Source organism: Microcebus murinus, chromosome X (genome assembly GCF_040939455.1).
Source record: "Microcebus murinus isolate Inina chromosome X, M.murinus_Inina_mat1.0, whole genome shotgun sequence".
Lineage (NCBI taxonomy): Eukaryota > Metazoa > Chordata > Mammalia > Primates > Cheirogaleidae > Microcebus > Microcebus murinus.
The window spans coordinates 31,679,935-31,693,329 of record NC_134136.1 but is presented as its reverse complement, the minus strand read 5'-3'; the positions used below and the strand labels follow the sequence as shown (position 1 = coordinate 31,693,329).

At 46.3% G+C, this 13,395-nt stretch overlaps 1 protein-coding gene across 1 annotated transcript in view; it reads left to right on the top strand.

The window, feature by feature from the left end:
• Nucleotides 1-13,395, top strand: part of NXF3 (nuclear RNA export factor 3) — a 95,754-nt gene that overhangs the window by 67,021 nt on the left and 15,338 nt on the right. The window contains exons 2-18 of the mRNA XM_075999133.1: nt 3,275-3,379; nt 6,541-6,715; nt 6,938-7,091; nt 7,647-7,730; nt 7,837-7,941; nt 8,066-8,146; nt 8,268-8,334; nt 8,495-8,580; nt 8,963-9,072; nt 10,752-10,788; nt 11,420-11,488; nt 11,572-11,627; nt 11,762-11,869; nt 11,989-12,047; nt 12,161-12,276; nt 12,372-12,414; nt 12,984-13,056. Coding sequence (XP_075855248.1) covers nt 3,275-3,379; nt 6,541-6,715; nt 6,938-7,091; nt 7,647-7,730; nt 7,837-7,941; nt 8,066-8,146; nt 8,268-8,334; nt 8,495-8,580; nt 8,963-9,072; nt 10,752-10,788; nt 11,420-11,488; nt 11,572-11,627; nt 11,762-11,869; nt 11,989-12,047; nt 12,161-12,276; nt 12,372-12,414; nt 12,984-13,056 — 1,528 coding nt within the window. The remainder of the gene's footprint in view (nt 1-3,274; nt 3,380-6,540; nt 6,716-6,937; nt 7,092-7,646; nt 7,731-7,836; nt 7,942-8,065; nt 8,147-8,267; nt 8,335-8,494; nt 8,581-8,962; nt 9,073-10,751; nt 10,789-11,419; nt 11,489-11,571; nt 11,628-11,761; nt 11,870-11,988; nt 12,048-12,160; nt 12,277-12,371; nt 12,415-12,983; nt 13,057-13,395) is intronic.

Sequence of the window (13,395 nt, the reverse complement as noted above, 5' to 3'; positions counted from 1 at the left end):
TAAAAACAGAAGGAAATTAGCTGGACAACTAAAAATATATAGAAAAAAGTTAGCCGGGCATGGTGGCGCATGCCTGTAGTCCCAGCTACTTGGGAGGCTGAGGCAGGAGGATTGCTTGAGCCCAGGAGTTTGAGATTGCTGTGAGCTAGGCTGATGCCACAGCCCTGTAGCCCAGGCAACAGAGCAAGAGACTGTCTCAAAAAAGAAAGAAAAAAAAACAAAAAACTTCTGTACCTCACTGAGGAATTGAGTTTTCATTCTGAAGGTTCCTATGTATACACATTAAAATAAATTTGTATGTCTTTTCTCCCATTAGTCTGCCTTATGTCAGTGATTTTTCAGTGAACCTTTATGGGGCCAAGGGCCTTGCTCCCTACATATCCTAAAATGTTATGTCTTCAAGGAGGTTCACGTAAAGAATGAAAAGAACTCTGACAAGTCCAGGTTTCCAATAACTTTGAGTTCATACTATTGGAGTAACTCTCCAAAACTCTAATGAAGAAACTGGGTTTATGAAAATGCTAACCAAGATCAGAGTAAGAATTATATGAGATTGAATGAACTGATGAAAAATTGTGGAGTTTTAAGGCTTTTTTTTTAAAGGCTTTTTTTTTTTTTTTTTTGAGACAGAGTCTCGCTTTGTTGCCTAGGCTAGAGTGAGTGCCGTGGCGTCAGCCTAGCTCACAGCAACCTCAATCTCCTGGCTCAAGCAATCCTTCTGCCTCAGCCTCCCGAGTAGCTGGGACTACAGGCATGCGCCACTGTGCCCAGCTAATTTTTTTTATATATATATATTAGTTGGCCAATTAATTTCTTTCTATTTTTATAGTAGAGACGGGGTCTCGCTCTTGTTCAGGCTGGTTTCGAACTCCTGACCTCGAGCAATCCGCCCGCCTCGGCCTCCCAGAGAGCTAGGATTACAGGCGTGAGCCACCACGCCCGGCTAAAGGCTTTTTTTTAAAATTTGAAACTTGGCTAGTTCTTTTAATGTTTTTCAGATTTAAAGAAATCCTTTTTTTCTTTTTAAGCTATCTATAGTTTACAGCAATTTGGTAAAGAATACTTTTGTAAACAAAACCTGAAACATTTACACATATTGACCACACAAGGTTTTAAATGTTTCCATACAGCCATCTGTTAAATAGCAAATGGTCTCTTTGGATGGAACAACAAAAGTCAAAGAAATGTATAATAATGAGGATACTGTAACCTAACATGGTATGCTGAGACCAGAGACCCAAAGTGATGGAAGCTGAGAGTAGTGCTGATGCCCTAAGTCTCGGTCATACTTCCCCTAGATGAGAGCTTGACCAAAAGAGGGGAATTGTGAAATAAAATTTCTAGGAGAACATTGTTTGGACAGGAGGCATTAGCCAGGGCTAAGAGGAGACTAACCAGATACAACAGGAAGGGAATAACTTACGATCTTATTCATCCCTTGGGAAATCCAGTGTGGAAATCCACTAGCTGGCAGTTTCCCATGTGGGGAAAACTGTGGAAAGCAATAAAAGAATATATATTATACACACACAAATATTTTAAGGTATGTACACACATGACCTCAAAAGTCACACATCTGGAAAACAAGTATCTATCGCATTGTGTAATTACATTGGATATCTGTGGGTCATGGTGAGGGGATCTTATGGATAAAAAATGCAGAATGACTTCATTTTCTAAATGTACATTTTTAGTGTTTAATATGTTATCATTAGGCAACTTTCTTGAGAGATACCTGAAAGTATCTAATAACTAATTGGCAAATAAGTTTCCATATGTTTACTATGTTAGTCTGTTTGTGGCTGCTATACTAAATATCTTAGAATAGTATAAATTCATTTCTCAAAGTACTGGAGGCTGGAAAATACAAGATCAAGGTATCCCCAGGTTTGGTGTCTGGTGGAGGCTTGCTCTCTGCTTTGTTGATGGCACCGTTGCTGCATCCACACATGACAAAAAGGGCAAAAAGGGACAAACTTCTTACCCTCAAGCCTTTTTATAAAGACACTAATCCCATCTTTGAGGTTGGAGCTGTCCATGGCCTGATCCCTTCCTAAAGTCCCCACCTCTTAATGCTGTCACATTGGGAATTAAGTTTCAACATAAATTTTAGAGGAACACAAACATTCAAACCATAGCATTTACCATTTTATAAAACTGTTCATGTGATGTTGTTTTATTAAAAAAAAAAATTTTTTTTTCAACCCCTGACCTGACAAGTTTATGTAGGTATATGTTTTTCTGCCTTACGCTTCCTTCACCCCAAATGTTCACACACTCATATGTAGATACCTCTGTTGCTGAAAGCTCAGCCATTTGTCCTCGAGGCCGCATCAGAAGAATGAGAACAAGTGTCTTGAGGAGAAGGAAAGAGAATTTTTATGACTTTGCCGGCAAAGGAGGAAGAGGATGGAGACTCCTGTCTGAAATGCTATCGTCCTAACAATAAGCAGAAATACAGAGCTTTTACAGGATGGGTTCTCAGCTTCAGGCAGTTACTGTTCAACTACAAGTTGATGATTGTAATCTATTGTCCCATCTCCTCTGAAAACAATCCCCTGACCTCCACCTAGGACCTCCTTTTATTAGATGTTTTTTCTGCCATCATTACAGTGGCCCACTAAACTTTGTTTGCTATTTCCTTTGTATTTTCCTGGTCCGTTTTTTGTATTCTCCCTCTGAGATGGGCTGGAGTTAGTTCTAGCCACATGAATATTTTCAGAACATTCTGTTACTTTGCCCTAAAAGACTTTAGTGCATGGAGGGGTTACCCACCATTCCATGGTTCTCATTTTCACTCTATTTCTCCAGGTAACATCTGAATGACTCCAGACAAGCTCCTGTACCTCATTAAACCTCAGAAACTCCAGGAAGCTGGTGATTCTGTAATCAGAGTCCCCTTGTGAGGAACATATGAAAAAGAAGATGTAATGTAGCAAGTACAGAGCCTGGCCTACAGCAGGGAATCACAAGTTCTCTGAGTTTGCAGAATCAATGAATACAATGTAATACAGCCAACTCAGCCTGGCAAGCCGAGTTCTCTGTGCTTGTATCAAGAAGTACCTGGGTCCAAAGCCTCCACTCCCTTGGAAACAGCTTACTGGGTGTTAGGCAGGTAGCAAACCTAGGGGGCAGTAAGAACAGGATGTTAAGGCTCCTCTGGCCTCCAGGGTACTCCTCTCTCTGCTTTCGGTGATAGACTTCCTGTAAGGACTCCATCTTGGTCATGTGGCTCTAACAAAGTAACTAGGGGCCTGCATTCTGCCTTCCTCAGCAGCCTTCCTCGATCTTCAAACTCCCAGCTCCAGAACATACAGATTCTCAAGAGAGCACTGTGAGGACACTGGTGACAGGTCACTGCCTTCAGGACACACCATGGGTGAGTTGATCAGCATGAGGCTAGGACCTCTGGGCCCCCTCCCCTAACTCTACCCAACTCACAGAACACCCAGCCAACCTCCATGTAGATGGGGGTGGGCAGTAGCAAGCGCCCAGGCCTGAGTCATGTAGTCTTCTCAGGTACAGGGTTTGAGATATGGGGAGGGTCACCTAGGGTAAGGGTTGGTAGAAATTAACATTCCGTGGATTTATACTAGAGGTGGGAGAGGGACAGGGAACCCATCAGTACCCTCAAATATTCATACCAACCATTCAGGGTAGATTGCATTACACTACTAGAAGTTTCCCAAGGCTTGCTTTATGGTTTAGCATATGACCTGTTCTGGAACGTTCCATGTGTAGTTTTTATGTATGGTGTTCTATGTCATTTAAGCAGGTTTGTTGTGTTATTTAAATCTTTTCTATGTAGCTGAATTTTTCTCTGCTGGCTTTATCTGTTACTCAGTGAAGTGTATTAAAATTTCCTACAGTGACTGTGGATTTGTCCATTTCTCCATTTACTTAGATCATTATTTGCTTTGTATGCTTTGGCTCTGTTAAGACATGCATACAAATTTGGAATTGTTTTCTTAATATCTTCTTGTTGAATTGAACATTTAATCATTATGAAAATCTTTTTCTCTAGTATTTTTTTTTAAAGTATACTTTTTCTCTTACTAATGGCTATACAAACTTTCAGTTGGTTAGTGTGTAAATGGTATATATCTTGCCTTTTTATTTGAATTTTCTATATCATTAACTTTTATATTCTTAAGGAGGATTTGATGGAATCTTTTAAAAATCTAGTCTGATACTCTGCCTTTCAATTTAGTCTGACTACTTTTGTTTTTTTTTTTTTTTTTTTTTCATGATTAGGGTATCCTTAGAATTCTGACTACTTTTAATGAAACTACAGATTTAATCTGGTTTTAATAGACCATATTATTATACATTTATTTTTGTCTTTTTTTTCTTTATCTTACTTTTCTCTCAACTTTGAGGAAAGTATATTTTTGTCTTTTCTAGGTTCCTTTTCCTCTCCTTTGAAATGATTAATATTTTTTAACTATTAAATTTTTATCTCATTTGGTTAGAAAGTTAAATAGTTTTCTGCCATTCTTGTAGTGTTTACCCTTAAGATTATAATGTAGGTCTTTGCCCTGTCATAGTCTAAGGTAAATTAGTTCTTTCCTGTCTCAAACAATGCCAGGACCTTAGAACACTTTGACTCCATTTAGCTGTTCCTGATTTATTATCATGCATTTTAATTCTCTATTAAAACTCCCCATGGCCGGGCGCTGTGGCTCACGCCTGTAATCCTAGCTCTTGGGAGGCCGAGGCGGGCGGATTGCTCAAGGTCAGGAGTTCAAAACCAGCCTGAGCAAGAGCGAGACCCCGTCTCTACTATAAATAGAAAGAAATTAATTGGCCAACTGATATATATATAAAAAATTAGCCGGGCATGGTGGCGCATGCCTGTAGTCCCAGCTACTTGGGAGGCTGAGGCAGAAGGATCACTCAAGCCCAGGAGTTTGAGGTTGCTGTGAGCTAGGCTGACGCCATGGCACTCACTCTAGCCTGGACAACAAAGTGAGACTCTGTCTCAAAAAAAAAAAAAAAAAAAAAAAAAACTCCCCAGAAGAAATTATCATTGTGTTATGTAGTTAATTCTCACTTAATATTTGCCTACACATTCACAAATGCCATTGGTCTTTCTTCTTGCCCTTACGTACCTCTATCGGGGATCATATTTTTTCTACATGAGGAACATTCAATGTTTCCTTGAGTTTGAGGTTACTGGTCACAGTTTTGCCCAGTTTTCTTACATTAACATCATCATGAAATGTATGTCTTTGGGAATGTTTTCCCTTATTTTTTATTTTTATTTTTTTGAGATAGAGTCTCACTCTGTCACCCTGGGTAGAGTGCAATGGCATCGTTATAGCTCACTGCAACCTCAAACTCCTGGGCTCAGGCAATCCTCCTGCCTCAGCCTCCCAAGTAGCTGGGACTACAGATGTGTGTCACCACGCCCAGCTAATTTTTTCTATTTTTTAGTAGAGACAGGAGGTTTTGCTATTGCTCAGGCTGGTCTTGAATTCCTGAGCTCAAGCAATCCTCCCACCTCAGCCTCCCAGAGTGCTAGGATTACAGACGTGAGCCAGCATGCCCAGCCTATATATTCCCTTAAAGTATACATTTTCTCCTATAAATATTTTTATACTGACTTCATGTCTTGTTGCTTTTGGAAACTTCTTAACCAAGATCTCTCCAAACACTGCTTTTCCATTGTTCCCTCTTATTTCTGGGACTCAAACATGTGTTAGGTATACTTACCATGTCTCCTTTAATTTTCTCCCCCACTCTTTTGGTATTATCCATAATTAAGTCTCTCAAGATTCATTCTGGGTATATTTTCTTCAGCCATGTTTTCATTTCTCTGAGCCTTCCCAGGGAACTTGCCTTTGACCTTTGTACCATAACAGTAAGGTTTCAGGGTAGATTTTATTATGCTACAAGCAGAGGAGGAAGGTGAGGGCTAGAGATGATAAGCAGCTTGTCCTTGGTCACCCAGCCTGAAAAGGGCAGAGCAGGAATTAACATCACAGATTAGACCCCAAACCCTTCCTGCTTGTTTTCTCCTTGGCTGCAAATGCTCCCCCCTTCTCATTTGCCAGGAAGTGAAACCACAGTGAAGTCTTTCAACCTTTCTGGCACTATGATATATTTCTTTTGAGATTATAAAAATCAGTGATATTTCTTCATTAATGATGAGATTTCCTTTTTTTTTTTTTCTTTTCTTTTTCTTTTTGGTTTTTTTTTTTTTTTTTTTGAGACAGAGTCTCACTCTGTTGCCTGGGCTAGAATGCTGTGGCCTCAGCCTTCCGAGTAGCTTGGACTATAGGCATGTGCCACCATGCCTTGCTAATTTTTTCTATATATTTTTAGATGTCCAGATAATTTCTTTCTATTTTTAGTAGAGATAGGGTCTGGCTCTTGCTCAGGCTGGTCTCAAACTCCTGAGCTCAAATGATCCTCCCACCTCGGCCTCCCAGAGTGCTAAGATTACAGGCGTGAGCCACTGTGCCCAGCCCCATCCATGACATTTTCTATGTACTTTTTCTGGTATTCCAAACATTGATGTGTTTTTCTTAATTTAAGGGCACAATCACCAAGTTAACTCTGTTCAAAGAAGAGCAAGATGCTGGGGTATTTACCGAAGGAGATTTCCCAACTGGGCTGAACCAGTCAGTCCTAGTATGCATCCTTCATCCCGTCACCAGCAAGATGGAGATGCAACAGCAAGTGATATCCACATGGATTCTGGAGTAAGATAGTAAGTGATCAGTTGGCATGGCTGGAATATACCAGCCAGTGAAATCTATACTCCTATAGTTAAATATGTCATTCTTCTCTCTGACCTGGCAGAGAGAAGAATGACAGGACCAGATTAATGGTCAAGCAAACTTTATTGTAGCCCTGGTATCAGTGGGGAAAATGTGTATAGAAGACTTTCTGAGCGTATATAGACTACTTCATTTTTTCCACTTCCCCACAGCACTCCTTATGCTATTCCACCATATCACCGGAGAGGTACTTTTCATAAACAAGACAAAACCCTGGCTAACATGGAGAGAGAGCAAAAATCTCTAGAGAGAAGCATTCAGGGACGTAGGCTGGATAGGACCTCAGGGAGTTGGTTCAAGATCACAGTGAGTATCCTAACAAAATGAATCTAACATGCAGAAGAAGGAGAAGGGGGGCGTTGTGTTGGACTGTGTAGAGACACTAGGTATTTTTCTGAGGGCAGGGGAATTGGTAATCTGTCCTTTTTTTTTTTTTTTTTGAGACAGAGTCTTGCTTTGTTGCCCAGGCTAGAGTGAGTGCCATGGCGTCAGCCTAGCTCACAGCAACCTCAAACTCCTGAGCTCAAACGATCCTTCTGCCTCAGCCTCCCGAGTAGCTGGGACTACAGGCATGCACCACCATGCCCGGCTAATTTTTTCTATATATATTAGTTGGCCAATTAATTTATTTCTATTTATAGTAGAGATGGGGTGTTGTTCTTGCTCAGGCTGGTTTCAAACTCATGACCTCGAGCAATCCGCCCGCCTCGGCCTCCCAGAGTGCTAAGATTACAGGCATGAGCCACTGTAAAAATTATTTTAAAGCCTGAAAAAAGGTCTGAAAGGAACATGTTTGGGTCTAATTTTAACCTTTAATTCCATTATGTCAGTCTCCTCACTCATCCTTTCTTTTGCTCCTAGGTTCCATTTGGCATAAAATATGATGAGAAGTGGCTGCTAAATTTGATTCAGAGCCAATGCAGTGTCCCTTTCACTCCATTCAAGGTAAAAGATGACAGTGAGGCAGATGAGAGGAAACAGGACAGGCAGTGGGCTGGATGAGTAGGGACTCTGGCCTCACATTTTATTTTTCTTGCCACTCTCCCTGTAGTTTCACTATGAGAAAATGCAGGCCCACTTCTTCGTGGAGAATGCCACCATCGCCTTTGCACTGAAGAATGTCAGTGGCAACATTTGGGACCAGGATAATGAAAGGGTGTGTGTCAAGGGCATGACCAGGGCTACCCTGGGGCAAGAGGGAAGCACATGGGCAAGGTCTTGCTTGATCTTAGGGCTCAGAGATCCTCATGCTTACCCAGCCCCTCTTGTGTTCTCTGCAGATATCAATATTTGTCAGCCCCTCTGATGTGCCCCACTTTGTGCACAAGGAACCGAAGTCAGAAAAGGTGCAGCAAGTAAAGGTAATGCAGACTCAAGATAAAGTTGTCCACCCATAGCCAGACCCACCTCTTCTTCCCCCACCTATTGCCCGCTTCGCCATCTCAGCTTCAGAGTAGCTAAACCCCGTGTCTAACTCTGCAGCTGACCATGAAGAAACGTGATGACTCCCAGGAAACTCTTGACATTCAGAAACTCCAATTTGACCCAGGTATGGCTAAGGACCATAATTATACAGCAGGTGGGGGGGGGCAGAGGGATCCTACTAGGAAGGAGACTTAGAGATTGTAACTTGGGGAGGAGTTGGCGTTGGAGCTATACCAACTGGGCCCCTCTCAACCTTCTGATTCACTTCTCTCTGCTTTCTGGAGACTTCATGAGACATCCTGAAATGGCAGCAACTCCTAGCAAGTACATGGCTGCCTCCCTGGGCGTTCATGAAGAGAACGTGACTAAGGTGAGGCCTTAAGCCAGGTGTTAGGATTGAGGGTGAGGGTGGGAGAGATTAGCTAGAGGGCTGATTGGTCTAAAATATCTCTTGTTGGGGCCTTCACTCTTAACTTTCCTCACCATAGCTTGTACCTCTCAACCCGAGCAACAGCAAACCCTACCAGCTGCCCGACACTGTGCCAAAGGCCCCCAACATCAACAGCCTGAATCTCTCCAAAACGGAGGTGAGGTGTAATATTCAGACGGTTAGTTGGAGGGAAGTGAGAGGGCTCATCAGGGTGGTGACAAGAGGCAGGGAAGTGGATTTGTAGGCAAGGGAGGAGAATGGGGGTGCAGGACCCTCCTGGCTCTCGTTCCCTGGTCCACGTGGTTCTTCTGCGTAATTACAGGTGGAATCTGCAGGGGAGATGGACAAGGAGAAAGGACTGGAGCCACAGCAGATGCTTGCAGGCGGAAACGCCCCGTGTACCACCTTGCCGGATAAATCCGGCAACATAAAGTCAGTTGTACCTTCTGTCACCCCTTAGGAGTCTGAGCTACCCCTGACAGTGCCCTTCTGAAGGAGGAGGCCACGCTGCCCTCTCCTCTTTCTGTGTGTCCCTCAGCTGTACTTAGAGGTCTCCTTTCCTTTTTGCCCTGCTCCCCTTTTGCCCTGCTCGGGGGTGTGTTTAGCACCTGTCTGCAGCCAGCCTCCTCCAGGACGCCCTCCATGAGTGTGCGCCAGGAAGCAGGGCTCCCCGCCTCACCAGGACTAGGGTGTTCAGCCTTGGGCCAGATCCTGGGGCCCTGGACCCCATGCTGAGCCAGGCCTTCTTGCCTCCGTGCTGACATGGGCCTTCCCCCCCTCTTCTGAGAGGGGCCCTCCTTCCCTTGCTCCATAAAGGCCCGCCCACCTGTCCTGGGCTGAGGTGGTGGCTTCCCTGCCCCAGGCTGAGGGCTGAGGGCTGAGGCACTGGGTGGCTGCCGTGATGACATCCATTCCTCTGGCACAGTGGCAGGAGCTGGGTCCTCCCTGGGGAGGAATCTGGGTTCCCTGCATCAAGGAGCAAGAAGTGAGCCACCGCCAGGGAGCAGAGGGCTTCCCGAGGCAGGAGTGGGAGGCAGAGGGTGAAGGACATTGAGGAGACAGAGGACAGGCCTCTCGGCGTACTGCCTCTCCCTCCCCCCGCACCTCCCACCATCTTGCCTGGTCCTTCAGAGAAGCCCTGAGTATCCCGAGATGGGAATGACGCCTCGGGCACTGTGCCAGCTCAGATGTGCACAGCTGGACCAGGACCATAGGGACAGAACGTGGTGATCCTGAGAGGGGGTCCCAGACCCTCAACCCCATGCTGAGCTGGAGCCTGACGCTTCACTCCTTCTGGGGAAGGTCTCCTGCCCCCGTGGCTGCTCATTTCCCATGCCCAGCTCAGACTGGGCTCACCCAGGTGACCAAAGCCACAGCCCAAAGGGTGTGTGGTTCCCATTCCTGCCTCGGTGCCCACGGCCAGCCAGGGACAAGTGAGGGAAAGGGCAGCTGCAGAGGCGCACTTTTCTCTCTTCCTCCCTGACCCCCCACCGCCATGGGAGAGCATCTTTCCCTTCCCTCTGCATTGCTTCCTCTTTCTCCTTGGCCTCTCTTCTCCTGTGTCTGCCCCGTATCTCCCTCCCTGACCTTCACCCCCTTTCTGCCATACCCCACCGTCCCCTCCTTGCCTCCTGAGCCTGGCCTCGCTCACCTCCCTGCCCCAGCATCCTGGGCCATCCCTGGTTGGGTGACCTGGTATCAGCCAGGGCCCTGGCCAGGTCCAGCAGAGTGGTGGACACCCAGTGAGGTAGCATAGCTGACATCCCATTCCCTGTTCCCTGCGGAGCCTTCTATGGGGACCTGGAGGAAGGAAACAGGCAGGGAAGGAAAGGAAGCCCTGGAGGCTGGTTCCAAATGCTGCTGCTTACGGTGCTGGGGAAGGGAGGCAGGGCAGTCCAGGTGGGGGCTGCCCAGGAGGAAGGGGGTGAAGATCTCCCTCTGGGTCACTCCACAGAGGAGCTTTCCAGCGTTGTGCATGAACAAGGGCTCTGCTGTGTAGGAGGCACGTGCCGGGCTGTGTCTCCGGTGTAGCTGTGCTTGCTAGCTCACACGTGAGGTACGGCAGCTCCACAGTTCCACTTACTTTTGTCTATTGTTTTGATCTTTGGCAGCTCCATCCTGGAATTGTTCCCCAAGTTATTACGCCTGGTAAGTGTTTTCCTTAAATGTTAACCCTTCTAATTGGCACTGATGTTACCCCTAACTGTTCTGAAGCCCTTTAGGTCTTGATGGAGTCACAGAGTGAGTATTGTCATGAAGGCACCTGGGGTGGAAAAAGGACAGGTGACAAGAGAGGGTTTCTTAGAAGAAACCCTTGGGTGCCATCATCTTCATTCTTATCATTTTGGTTCTATTTTTGTTCTAGTCTGAGCATTTCCCTGTGACTGAATCAGGAGGTCTTGTTGGGGCTGAAAAGTCAAAGCCTGCCTCATAAGGCTGAGTCTCATCCATCCAGAGGGCCAGTTGTTCTGTGTATGGACATCTGCTTGGTCCATCTGCTTGGATCTGACCCTTAAACCCCAAGGGCAGGGTGGGAGAAGGTGATATAGACCCATGGGGGAAGCTGACAAAAGCTATGGAGCTTCTTCACACAAGTTTTCCCACAGGCTTCGGGGACAAAATGGTGGCAACCCTAACTGTGGTCTTTCCAATATATTATACTTTCCAGTGCCCTTTCACACCTGATCTCTGACCCTCACCCTCTCCTGGGCCCATCCTTTTCCTTGATCATCCAGGGCCACTTCCCTGCTCTGCACTGCTGACTTCTTCCTTTTCCCAGGATGGCCAGGAGTCACCCAGACCAACTCTTGGTGGTACTGAAACCCACAAGAAGTTGCCAACCAGCAAGGTGAGGAGGTGAGGATCAAGCAGGGTGTTTGATGGTGCATGAGGAGGGGGTGCCAGCTGTGGTCCTGGAATTTGTTATTCCAGGGAAGTGTCTTTGGATCTGAAACACTAAAGAATCTGGTCCTGCAATTCCTGCAACAGTAAGTATCCTGGGAATCTGAGGAAGGAGAGGGCTGGGACAGGTGAGGCCACATAAGCGCTACTCAGGGTGACTTTCAAGTCTCATTTGGGACCAAAACCACAGAGATAGCCTGTTCCCTTTTCTCCTCCACAGGTATTACTTGATCTATGACTCTGGAGACCGCCAGAGTCTCCTGGATGCTTACCACGAGGAGGCCTGCTTCTCCCTGACCATTCCCTTCAACCCCGAGGACCCAGCTTCGTGAGTATCACAGCTGAGACTCTGCTCCGGGGCCACGTGGCTCCCCAGCAGACACAGGTTGGCTCCTGGAAAACCTGCACTGGCTGGACCACCACTTCCTGTTCCTCTTGCTCTTCTAGGAGCAGCTTATGCGAGTACTTCAAGGAAAGCAGGAATCTGAAAATGCTCAAGGACCCCTGTGAGTGTGCAATGGGGAAGACTGGGCAGGGTAAGGGGAGGTGAAGGGGACAGTCACAGGGGCCCAGGGCCAGGGTGAGGCAGCCCCTGATCTTTGCTTCTCCTCCCTCACAGACCTGCAGAGACAGCTGCTGAAGCACACAAAACGTGACATCGTGGACACCCTCAGCGAGTTGCCCAAAACTCAGCATGACCTCAGCTCCTTCCTGGTGGATGTGTGGTTCCAGGCGGTGAGTGCCTGCTTCCTCCCTCAGGCAGGCCCAGACAGCCAGAGGTGGGTAGCAGGTTAAGGAGGATGCCGAACCCCTGGGCTCTTCCCTTTCAGGAAAGGATGCTCTGCTTTTCTGTCAGTGGGGTGTTCAAGGAAGGTGAGTGTCTTAGAGTCCCCTCCCAGGTCCCACACTGCCCCCTGCCCCTGCTGGGCTTCCTGTCAGAACTCTCCCAGCTTCCCTGATTTCATTCCTTTTGGTCCTATTCTTCCCTCTGTGTTCTCCGGCCCCGACTCTGCCCACAAATCATCCCGTTCTGACCTAGGTCCATGCCTGTCTGCCCCACATGGCTCAGATGTTAAGGCCACAGGCTGTGGGGCTTGATGGCTTTCATCTCGGGTCCTTACTCTACAAACTTGGGGTGGTCACTTAACCCTTCAGTTCCCTCATTTGCAAAGTGGGGCTAATAATATCCATCTCTTGGGCTACTGTGACACAGGAATCAAGTGAACTTGGGAAGTGGTTTTCACGGGGCCCTGTCACTGGGAGTGGATTCTTCCTATTGTTGCTCTCCCCATTCCCACCATACCCTCCTGACTCCAAGTGAGTTGTTCTGGTCTGGCCCCTTTCAGCATGAGTATCAAGTAAGACGCTGCCTGGGGAATACTGTGTGAGCACTTAAAGTACATGCAGTGCTAAGCAGGTATTGTTGTTTGTTGTCATTGAAGTAGAGGGAAAGTCTCAGGGATGTGTACGTGCCTTCGCTCGGATCTTCATTACTGTCCCTACCAGCAATTCCAGGTAAGTGCTGTGTTGTGGGTACAACATGGGAACACCAAGCCTGGGACCAGCTGTGTGGGAATTTTGCAGTGTAGTCCTGGGGGTACTCACAAGATTGTCAAAAACCAAGTCTAGTGGTTAAGAGTGTGTGCTCTAGAATCAGAAGACAGATTCTTTCCTAAGGCAATATTCACTCTGACTTTGGTGAAGTTATATGACCATGACCTCTTTGGGGCTTCCTCTGAAAATGGTGATTCCACTGTCCATTCCTTTGGGCTGTCGTAAAGGGCAAATGTAAATGTAAAACCTTCCCTGGGTTACAGGTAAACCTATGAAGTGTGTGCAGCTGTAGAAAATCTC